The 12,610-nt window shown below is 31.1% G+C and overlaps 1 protein-coding gene across 3 annotated transcripts in view; it reads right to left on the reverse strand.

Moving 5' to 3' along the window:
- Positions 1–2,293: 2,293 nt before the first annotated feature.
- Positions 2,294–12,610, reverse strand: part of LOC101259040 (ribose-phosphate pyrophosphokinase 4) — a 38,484-nt gene continuing 28,167 nt past the window's right edge. For all 3 annotated transcript variants that reach the window (XR_011220588.1, XM_010321370.4, XM_004237293.5), the window contains 2 exons: positions 6,769–6,868; positions 2,294–2,772 (listed from right to left, as the gene is read on the reverse strand). Coding sequence is in view for 2 of the 3 variants with exons in the window: in XM_010321370.4 (XP_010319672.1) it covers positions 2,639–2,772; positions 6,769–6,868 (234 nt within the window). In the remaining variant the exon portion in view is untranslated. The remainder of the gene's footprint in view (positions 2,773–6,768; positions 6,869–12,610) is intronic.

Here is a 12,610-nt window from a genome sequence, read left to right on the forward strand (position 1 = left end):
TATGGGACAATATTTTCCAAATGTCAAATTCGTGGTACTTTGCATGGACTGATATTTTGCATAATTTGTCCTAAATTATTTCATTATTATCCTCCTCCTTCCCCTTTCCCTCCCTCTCCTCCTTCTCCTCCCTTATCTCCTCCTCCTCCCCCCCCCCCCCTCCCCCTCCCTCACCTCATCCGCCTCCCCCCCCTCCTCCTCCTCCTTCTTTCCCCTCCTCCCCCTTATCCTCCCCCTCCTCCCTGCCTCCCCTCTTCCCCTCCTCCTCATTTTTTTAAAACTAGTTTCTGATAACGTGCGTTGCACGTTTGTCCCTTACTATCATTACAATTTTTTTATTTATTTAGAAGTAAGTTATAAGGTATAGATATTGAAATTAACAATATTAATTTTACTATTTATTTTTTATTCATTAAAATAAATCATAAAATAGAATGGTGTATTCTCTATCAAACCAGAAATATGTGAATCATGACTATAAAATATGTCTATGAATTCATGATAGAAAAATAATAAAAAAATGTATCTAATGCCTTAAATGAAATAACAAAGGCGTGATACAAACTTATTAGAAATATAATTTTCAATTACACATTTTGCATTTTCAATAAAGAACATAAACATCGAAGATTAAGGACAATACGATAAGATTATCTTGAGGATGCAATTACTTGTGATAAGTCCATGGGTCTATATATGAGTATATTATATTGTATTTACATGAAATATATTTTTGATGATATAATGTTTCAGTATTCATGAAAAAATCATCACTCTATTCAAATAGTAAAAACAATTAATATCTTTTAGTTTTCAAATTTAATTTTTAATTAACAGAAAATAAATTAACAAAATAAAAAAACATACGAACCAATAATAACAATATAAACATGCTTGTAATGAGTCATATATAATTTGAAGGAAAAAATACTACAAATTCAAACTTGAGAGAAAATAATATCTAAGACATACTTAGATTAAAATATGTTCTCTAACTAAGATCTTAATCTTCAATCACCCAAAAATTAAATAGGAAAAGGAAAGACTCTTGTAAGAGAAATGATGATGTATACAATTTAAAAGCCTATATGTGAAATAAGAGAATAAATATATTGCATAAAAAAATTATAGCTGCGAAAAATGTCATGTGTGATTCTTAAAGGTAAAATTATTTTACTATTACGTGTAAATTATATACTTTTATCATATTTATTGTTGAAATTTAACCTTTTAAAAATGAAAAATAATCTAAGAAAAAAAAGTAAAAAGGAACAAATAAAGACTAATAAAATAGAGAAAGGAAAAAAGTCAGTGAATATTCTGATTGAAACTGTGTTATAGAAATACTCGGATAAATCAATATACATTTCAAGAACACTTCAAATTGCATCACATATAAATATAAGAAGAGGCATATTCTACAATAAGAGGGGGGGGGGGGGGGGGGGGGAGGTTAGAAGAAAACAACAACAAAGAAATAGTGTTAAAAATTTGAAACCTTCCAGTTTCAAAAAAGAAAAATGATGAAGGGCAAGAGATGCTGGAGGACTATGAGATTTCTAGGAACACAAAAATTAGTTTCTCACCGTTGTCGCTGTCGAGATATCGCTGCAGACACCACACTTCATATGTTCTTCATGATTGTCTTAAAGTCTTCGATTTCTTAATTAAAATAGTGTTCCTATATCTTCCATACCTTTTGAAATGTATATGAAAATGAAATGATTTACTTAAAGATAAACATAGTTTCTTTATTTACCTGAAGAAAGTCATTATTCACTTGGAAAAAAGATTCATTACTTTCAATTGCCTTTTCGTTTACCCTATTCATGGTTATTTAATTGTAAGTTTAACTGTTGTCTTTTCAATTATCCTAATTATTGTAATTGAAGTGTGAATTTATTTTTCAAGCCATTAAAATTGAAAATATTATGCTTTTATTTTCATATAAAGTTATATATATTCAAATAATGTTCAAGCAAAGGACAAATTCGTAATTCAACTTTGAGCTAAAGGACTTCCCACTTATAATATAATATGAATAATAAATTCAATGTTTTGGAATTGTGAATCATTTTAAGCGACTGTTTAGATGTGATTCGAGTAGATCTACTTATCCAAGGGAAATTCCGACTCATAATAGTAACTTGATAGCAATCAATGCTACAATATATACAGGGAATAATGCTATCCCCTTATTTTGTAATGATACTTTAGCTTACTTGCTAATAATATTTATCCAGTTAACCAAAAAAAAATATTGTACATCAAATAACTCATGCAAACCAGAGAATAATGGAACTGGATCTCAGCATATATGTATTGAAATTTAAATGATAGAATCATCCAAATTCAATTATAGATCCAGTCTATGATGCAGCATTTTATGGGAAATAAAGGATCAAATTATTGATGTAAATCATTTTAAGGGAAATCTTCAAACGATGATTCGATTGAGAGAGCAGTGAACATCTTCATTATACTGGCATCAAAGTCTGTCAGGTAAATAGAGTTGAAGAAAATACTATCGACATCAATATACTCATCTCAATAATGCTAGCAGGAAGCTCTGGCTTCTCTAGCTTTCTCTATAGATTTTGAATCCAAAGACATTGCAGGCAATATACAGAATCTGCAATTAAATCTGAAGTGCAGCTGCTATGGGAGCGGCAAGGCTCAGAACCTCAAATGGTTTTTTGTCTTTCACCTCCTTCACAGTTTGAGGGCATGAATCTGTGATCCAGAAGTAAGTCATTCCATTCTCAGGACTACCTGAACAAGTTAAAAGGTAGATAGGAATGAAATCACCTGATGAAATTCAAACAAAACCCAAAACAGACATTCACAAAGTGGAACTGTGCAATTCATTGAGAAACAAAACTTTCAGATATGAGATATGGTAGTATAGTTTTAATATTGGTTTTCGAAACAACGAAAATTTCAACCAAACAGAAGAAAGATCATGCTGCAGAAACACTTGGTGCTTAAATCTGTTGTATTGCTTGCACCAATATCTACTCTTTAAGTTGCCAAATAGCAAAATTTGATTAGTGCAATATTTGTCCAGTCTAAAATTTTATGAGGGAACTTTTCATTAAAACGCATAGCAGGGAATGTGCACGTTTTAAAAAAAAAGAGCACTGTTCTGTCAAAGGAATAGTAGAGAATTTTTTTAAAAAGAAGCACATTAAAGCATGATAGTTCATTATTTAGGGAAAAACTTGTTAGAAGATTTATGAAAGTTTTAACAAATCAAAATAGTTCTCAAACACGATGCCAGTCTTAGGCCTCATTTGTTTTCATTATCATATCATATATTACTAAAAGCATGAACAAAAAAAGTTAAAAGTTGAATTACGATTTTACCCCTTCTATAAATCAAATTGTTATAAAATATTTAAATATTTGATTGTATAAATTTAATTAAAATATTAATGACTTTTAGACTTCTTAAGATTAATTTCTAATTAAATATCTAATTAAATAATATTTATCATTTATAATCTATATGTATATAATAATTATAATTTTTAAAAAAAATGGTCTCGACAATTTGCAAAATGGAGACACACATTGATACTGTCCTCTTGACTATTATTAAACAATGACTCTATCTTCACAAATTTAAATTTTTTTAACGCTTATTACGTGATAAGAACTTTAGTTGTTCTTTCTACATGGTTTGCTAATTTTAATTTTCTTTTTCATATTCTTCATTTATTTATTATTATTTGTTAATTACTTATTCAACTTTTATACTCTAAATATTCATAACTCTCATTTTTTCATATTAATAACCTCCAAATATTTAAACTAAAACTTTAAGATTTCTTTTGATATTCCTTATATTCTATCTATATAAATTCAACTTCTTTATCTCATGAAACTCCTACCAAGATTATTAGACTATCATTTTTATTCCATTTGTTAATTACTTATTCAACTTTTAACTCTTGATATTCATAACTCTCATCTTTTCATATTCATAACCTTCAAATATTTAAGCTAAAACTTTAAGATTTCTTTTGATATTCCTTCTATTCTATTTATATAAATTCAACTTCTTCATCTCATGAAACTCCTACCAAGATTATTAGACTATCATTTTCATTTCATAGTTATAGTAGATGAAGAAGCCTCTTGAATTTTGATAGGATATGGAAAGAGTCAATAAGAACTCAGCGAGTTATGTACTAATTTTGTACTTATTTTTTCATCTATACATACACCAGTCTTATAAGAATAATGTCTACATTATATTTTTTCTTAAATCTGTTTCTGTTTGTCTTTTTTTTTCTCCATTAGACTTCTTAATTTAGTTTTCTATGAATGTTTTATTGTGTAAGTCTTTATTCTTATTTTGAAATTGTTACATTTTATTATTCATTACAATTTACATATATATTTTCATGAAATTTTAGTCATTCTAACGTATCTATAAAAATTCACATGGAACAACGTGCGAAGCACGTCCTCAGAAACTAGTATTATTATAAGCATGAAGCTCTCAACTTAAAAGTTGAATTACTATTTTGCCCTTATTTTATCTCTAAACTAAATAAATATTAATATATAATTAATTTAATATTAGATAATATTTTTTTATTTAAATTCATGCCTCTAGACACAATGGTTCAAATTCTTTTGGGAAATAGTTACAAGAAGAGGAAAGACCAAAAGTTGTATTTTTCTTAATAAATGTGCATATCAATTCTTCTTTATCAAAATCAATTTAATTTTGGCTTGGGACTGTGTCAGTAATTATTTCTTTATCACCTTTTGTTGTTAATAGAGAAAAGATATACAAGAAGTAGTATAGACACTAAAGGTAATTTCATTCATATTAAATCTTTATGTTTTTTCTTTTTTATTATTTTATTTATTTAATCTTGATTTTGTTTATTGTATTTTAATATGTTTTCTTTAAGTTTTTGATCTTGTTTTCATCAAATTGTGCTAAGAATCTGTAATACAATTTGTTAATTTTGTGTGATTTTTTTAGTGTTATTTGCTTTTGATTCTTCTTTCTTAATATTAGATTTTGATGTATTCTTTGAATATCAACTTTTTTATTGGTTTTATGGTATTTGATATGCTTAGCCTCATTATGGTTTCAATCTAGACTAGAAGAGGTTTACACAGTTATTATTTTATTTTTGTGTGGTCTTGTTCATATGTTGTATCATTGAATGTTTCTTTATATTTATTTTTTGACTATTTTTAGTAATTTTGAAATGTATTCTCGAGGTATTGCTCAATTTTATACGTTATGTGATAGTTTTCTATTTTTTTATCTTGGGATTTCAATTTTTGTTGGTTCTTTGACGAACTTTTTCATCCTTTAAGAAATGTAGTTATTACTGTCAACACATAGTATAGGATCATAGAGACATTAACTTTCAGAAAGTCATCGTAGTAATGCCACTTTTATGGTAACAATTAAAATAATATGGTTGAACCTCACTTTTATGGTACCAATTAAATTGAAAAGTCATGCATATATATAATACAAGTGTATGTAATACAAATGACCAGTGAATAAATATATGGTTCTCATATCTATATTTGATAATATGGTAGTATTACTTGACGTTTCAATTAATTAACAAAATTTGAAGTATACATAGTCACCCTTCATTGTTTCAAGTTTATGATTATTTTTCTAAAAAATCTACTTTATGCCTCATTTATATATTTTCTACTTGTGTCATTTAAAAAAAACGAAATATTAATTAATAGGGTACACGTGCGTTGCACGTGAGCAAAGACTAGTTGATTAAAACGTCTAAATCTGAATATAAAAATGTTGTATTAAGATTTGATTACCAAATAATCAAGACTGTTCATTTCAGTAAAAGTATCCTTATTTAAAAATTAATAAATATAAATTCAATAAAATATTATGTTAATGTAATATTATTTCCATAAAATATGCTTAAATAGTTGTATGGCACTTGGTGGTGGTGTGGGTGACGATTGGGAATAATGTTAGGCTAATGGTGGTGTTTGTGAGTTTAGTAGTCTAGTAGATATGGTGATGATTTCTGAAAATAGTGGTTTATGATACTGACGACTTATAATTGCGGTTAATGATAGTAATAGCTAATGGTGCTTGTGAATGATGACGGCAGATGATGATAATATATAGTGGAGACTGATGGTGATTGTCAATAATAATATTGTTACTATAATGATGGGTGATGGTGACTGTAAATGGTTGTTAGGAGTGTTGGTGACGGATTGTAGCGACGGACAACGATGATGGTCATGACTGAAAATAGTATATATGAGTGGTGGGAGGAGGTAGTTGATAATTGTGGGCAGCAACAATGGGCGAAAAACAGCAGTGAATTGCCAACTTTATACAGAACCTTAAAAAGACATCATCTTAATGATATTAAGACTTTGTTACAGATCTTAATCATTTAAATCTATTCAGACCCATTAAGCGGTAACAACAACACTATTCTCGATGTTGTCCCACAGATGGAATTGGAGAGGGTTGTGTATGCAGCCTTACTCCTACCTTGTGAAGGTAGATATGTTGTTTTTTGATAGACCCATTAAGTGGTTGTAACATTTTAAAATAACACACTAAATAGTTAAGATCTGAATAATTAAGATCTAGGCCTAAAAAATAACCAAACGTAATGACTGACATCTAAATGATTAAAAGGGATCTTCAGACAATATTGTTATTTGCCACGACGAATCTTAAACAAGGAAATTTTTGCTTACTAATACAAGAATCAGAGAACAAACGCCTACCTCCTTTGTCATGACTAAAACGCTGCCATGATCTGTTTGGAAATATTCCGTGGGTTACATAAGCACTTATCTTTTGAGCTCCATGTTTAGCCAACACTTTCTGCAAAAAGCAGAGACTAGTTTTGTTACATCAAATAAGAAAAGAGGGAAGAAGTGAATCAATTTTCAAGCATTGTTGATTCAATACAACATGGCCGCATTTTCATATTTCTTCCCTGCATTAAAGAAATATGCATGCTACTATGATCCTCTCCACATTTCATTTTCTCAATGAGAAGGCAATCCTCCAACACAGGAAAAGAAATCTAAACTACTACCTTTATGATAGATACTTCCTACAGCTTTAGGGCATACATTACTAACAACCTAAGTTGCTCGGACTCGGGTGCGGGTATCCGAGACGGATGCGAATCCGAGAGTCGGATTCGGCGAAATCCAAATTTTAAGATTCGTGGGTGCGAATCCGAGTATGGATACGGGTGCGGGGATACGGCTAAAAGCTGTAACAATGGTTTCTTGTTACATGATTTATATCCTCAACTTTCCTTAAAATAAAATAAAAGCTGTATTGATTTTATTAACTTTAAAATGGAGTAAATAAAATAAAAGTTGTATTGATTTTATATGTGGCTCTTCCACACTCCAAATAACAAGTCAATAGTAAAAAAAAATTAATATTTAAACTTTTTCCAACTTCCAAGAAAAAAGTTGGTCCTAAAAAAAGGGCTTTTGAAACTTTCAATAAAAGTACATCTCTCTTCTCAACTCTTCTTCTTCCTCTTCTCAACTCTTCTTCTTCTCTCTTCTCAACTGTCAACTCTTTTTCTCTTTCGCCGGCGATGTCGCCGGCGACTTGCCGGCGTTGTCGCCATAAAAATAATTTTCTCTTCTCTCTTCTATGTACTTTTTTCAAGCTTTGTACTCTTTAAGTCGTCGGAAATTGATTTTTTCTTCCCCAATCTTTTCTCGGCTGCGGTCAAAGCGTCCGGATTCGATTGACCGAATCCGACACGCACCCCGCACCCGCACCCGCACCAGAGTCGTGTCGAGACGGGTTCGCCTGCAAAAATGAAGAGTCCGAGCAACTTAGCTAACAACTATGAAGCACATTACCTTAAACTCAGGGATCCAAGAAATAGTCTGCAATTTGTCAATTCTTCTTTCTTCATTCACTACTATCAACCTATGTTGCTTGGACTTGGATGTAGGTACCCAACATGGTTGTGGATCTAGAGACCAGATTCCTCATCAAATAAATTTTAGGATGAGGTGGTATGGATCTGAGTTCCGACATAGTGCTGGGATACGACCAACAAATGTTATATTGAATTAGGTAGGACACTCGTCCTACTTCATAGATTAGAAAAAGGAACTAGTAAGTTCATTATTTGTGGTACTACTTTCCTCCTTTTATTGTTACTTAAGCCATCTTTTACTAAAAAGGATTGTAGAAATAGTAAAAGGTTCTCCTATATATATGTGTATGTGTGTATATATATACTAGATTCTGAGAACGTGCCTTGCACGTTTGTCCCTTATTATTATTATTAAATTTTTATATACTAAAAAGGTTAAGTAATTAAAAAGATGCTTAAATTAAAAATAGTAGTTTAACCATTTATCTTTTATTCGCTAAGTAATAACAAATATAATGTGAAGAACATTAAATAGATGATATATCTAGTTATTTTTTTGTTATCCTTCTCTCATTCTCTTTTCTTCTCATTTTGAATAGTGTAATTTCCTTCCTATGATAATATCAATCTTAGTAATTGGTTCGTAAAAAGCATATTAAAAATTTAATTCTCAAAGTGTTTTTACATAAATAGTGGAGAATGACTCTTCACATTGAGCTTTTAATTTTAAAAACTTATGTGTATGAAAAATAATTAACATTCAATAATTTGGCAGAAGAATATCACATTATCATAAATAAAATAATATCTCTAAGTCAAAAGTAGACATTCTAGTTTGGAAAATAATTACTACTAACTATTTATGGGTCCAGCGCCAATCAATAATCTATAGATGGGAGTTTGACAATTTTCCAACTATAGTTAAAATTTTACATCGACAATAAATAGCTTATTATGAGAGTAGATAGACGTTTGATACATAAAATTTATAAATGCTAAAAGATTTCGTCAATGTAGTACATATGCAAACTTATGATAAAAACACTTGGTATATTACGAAACACACTTGAAGCAATAACCATGATTAATATGTCAATTATTTTTATCATTATTACACATATACGTCTTCTTTTTAACCTTAAAAAGTACTGTACACATGATTTATGGAGAGAAAAGAATAATACTCTTTTTTTCATAACATTACTCTTTGAATAATTAATATAAATTGAACAATATAAACTTTTCAAAATGACTTATTCTAGATATATGATCAATTTGAGGAATGAATGTTCCAACAAACATATAATAGACTAATAAGATCAATAAATTATACATATAAACGAAAAGTTTAAATAAAAATACAACCTCAAAATCACATATATACTATATAGAGTATGATCCATTCTTTATCTCCAATTAGGTGGGCCATTTTATTTTAGTTCATATATATATATGATTTCTCATTTAGTCATTATTCTCACTACTCATAAATAATAATTTCAAAAATATATTTATACTAAAGTAGAACACTCTATCGAGAGCCAAATAAGCATGTCAAATAAACTGATTAATCTTTCATAAATATGAATTTCATCAGTAATTAAGATACATAGTAGAACATGAATTGTATATTACTATTTTCTTCTTGTAGGACACAAAATATTCTAATAAAAAAACAAAATCATAAGAAAGTACATCAACAAATATAAAAAGGAAATATACTTAGGACGGACAAAAAGGGGCGGATAAAAACAAAATATAATTACTTCACATACAAAATGATTTGCAAAGTTCTTTTTTGCATGATAATCTCTCATCCTCTTCTTGTCATTTACATGAAGATCATGCTAGGTAATTTATAGAAGTAGCTATGATGACCTTTGAGTAGATAATTAATTTGCATTAAATTAGTTCAATGGTTTTAGTCCATATCAAATTTATTTAATGGAAAAACTTTTCAAATATTCCTGATTTTCACAATAGAGTAATTAATTATTAATGTGAATTTGATTCATACACCAATCTAAATGAGTTATTTATTAAATTTTTAATTATAGTTTATAATATTTGTTTAAATTATTTTAATATAAGGGTAAAATGGTAATTTAATTTGAGCTTTGAATCTTCCCACTTATAATATAATATGATATGATATGATATGCTGCTATATATACATATATATATAGAGAGAGAGAGAGATGGCAAACCCTCATATTGAATCAAATACCCAACAAACAATATTTCATGTCATAGAAATGCATCAAGGATTGACAGATTCATGTATTCATTTCCTTGGGATGAATCAGACAGAGTTCCTTGCCTAGTTTGGGTTCTGACCATAATCCAATTTTGTTGTCATGTGGGGATGAGGTCTTCAAGGATCCATTTTGAAGTCTGAGAAATGGTGGCTGAATGTGGAGGGGTGCAAATCCAAAGTACAAGACTGGTGGAATTCTTTTAATGTGACAGGAAGAGCAGACTTTAAGTTAGAAACAAAATTGAGTCTTTTCAAAGTAAAACTCAAAGAATGGGGCAACGAGGATAAAGGTAACTGGAGGGCTTGAAAGGATCAACTTCTGGAGCAAATTGGAAGTTCGGAAATCATACAAGAGGACAGACCTCTTACTGATAATGAGTTAATGATGGAAGTACAATGGGCCATGAAGTATGAAGTAACGGCTAGAAATGAAGAAATCCATTGGATACAGACACCCAGACTTCAGTGGATCAAAGAGGGTGACAAGAACACAAAGTATTTCCCCAGAATGGCCACTGCGCGTAAGAGAATCAACACTATAGATTCTTTGATGATCGATGGGGTAATGTCCTCTGATTCTATGGAGATTAAGAGGTCCATTACTGATTTCTATTAAAATCTTTACAAAGAATCTGAAAGTTGCGCCAGATTTGAATATTTTTGATGTTCAAACTATTACTGTGGAGGAGCAACAATGGCTTACAAGAAGGCTTGAAGAGGAAGAGGTGTTAGAAGGGATCAAAATGTGTGCAGCTGGTCCGGATGGTTACACAATGATTTATTTTCAAACTCTCTGGGAAACTAGAAAGGAGGACTTAATGTTAACCTTCCACAATTTCCACTCACCAGAAATTTGAATAAAGTTATAATGATACATTTGTAGCTTTGATTCCAACGAAGGTGGGGGCAAATGATCTGGGAGATTTTAGACCAATTAGTTTGATCACAGGGTTGTACAAAATCATAGCCAAGGTTCTAGCAGAAAGATTAAAGAGAGTGATAAGCAAGCTTCTGAACAAACACCGGATGGCCTTCATTAAAGGCAGACAGATAATGGATGCCGCTTTAATTGCTAGTGAGTGTATTGAAACTAGAATTAGAGACGAACCGGGGGTTATGTGCAAGTTGGATATTGAGAAAGCCTGTGACCATTTAAATTGGAAGTTCCTGATCAACACTCAATGACAAATGGGGTTTGGAAATAGATGGCTCGGTTGGATACACATTTGTATTAAAACCACCAGGTTCTCCATCCTTGCTAATGGAGAACCCTTAGTTTTTTTTCCTGCAGAAAGAGGACTTAGACAGGGGGGCCCTCTATCTCCATTCCTCCTTTTTCTTTGACGCTAGTAATATTTGTATTTCAGTCAGTACTACCTACTGAAAAACCATATTTACAAAAAGAAGAAAAAGATTAAAGGCTTTCCAACGCTAAACCAAGAACTAGATGGACCCTAAACCTCTATGGTTGATTCAGTCTCATTGGAGTAGACATTGTACACCAAAACAGAACAACAAAATACATTAACCTTGACTTCCTGCAGGTTGTCTCTATTTTCAAAACATCTATCATTTCTCTCACTCCATATAGTCCACCATATACAAGCAGGGAACATCCTCCATCTTTCTCTGTTTGTAGCCCCAACTCCTCCAAACTAAAAAGAGTCTCATCAATCCTACTAGGCATACTCCAGGAAATGCCTATGAGATTAAGGAAAATATGCCACAGTTGGTCAGTGAAATTGCAATGTAGAAAAAGGTGTTCTACTCAAAAAGGTGTTTTACTGTCTCTGTATCCTTACCACATAAGGAGCATCTGTTGAATAGAGATATACCTCTCTTCGCCACATTGTCCAATGTCAGAACTGCTTCATTGGTTAGCAGCCAGGTGAAGCATTACACTTTTTGTGGCACTTTAGCTCTCAAGATTCTCTTCCAAGGCCATTTGAAGTCTTGATTCTCCCTAAGACTTGTTTGTTTACATCCGTCCTTCACCCTGTAGATTCCTTTGTTGTGCCCATGCCACCATAAATAGTCTTTACCTGGTTGGATTCCTTGGAAACTCTCCAGTAATTTGAAAAGTTCAATCATTATGGGAATTTCCCAGTCAAACAAGATTCTTCTAAAGATCATATTCCATCCTTGTGGAGACCATATTTCAGCAACAGTTTTCTCTTGGTGAGCCAAAACAAAGATGTCAGGAAAGAGATCTTTAAGGATCACACTACCCACCCATTATCAAAAACTCATTTTTCTACCATTTGGAACTTTGACAGTTAATATTACTGAGAAACTACCAGAATATTCTAATGATTTTCCAGAGGCTAATACCATAGGGGGTGTTGACCTCTGTAGTTACCCATGTATTCAGTTGCTCATACTTGCTCATGATTACCCTGTACCAAAGGGCTTGGTCCTTCTGATGGTACCTCCATAGCCACTTGACCTT

The sequence above is a fragment of the Solanum lycopersicum genome, chromosome 4 (assembly GCF_036512215.1).
Source record: "Solanum lycopersicum chromosome 4, SLM_r2.1".
In the NCBI taxonomy this organism is placed as follows: Eukaryota; Viridiplantae; Streptophyta; class Magnoliopsida; order Solanales; family Solanaceae; genus Solanum; species Solanum lycopersicum.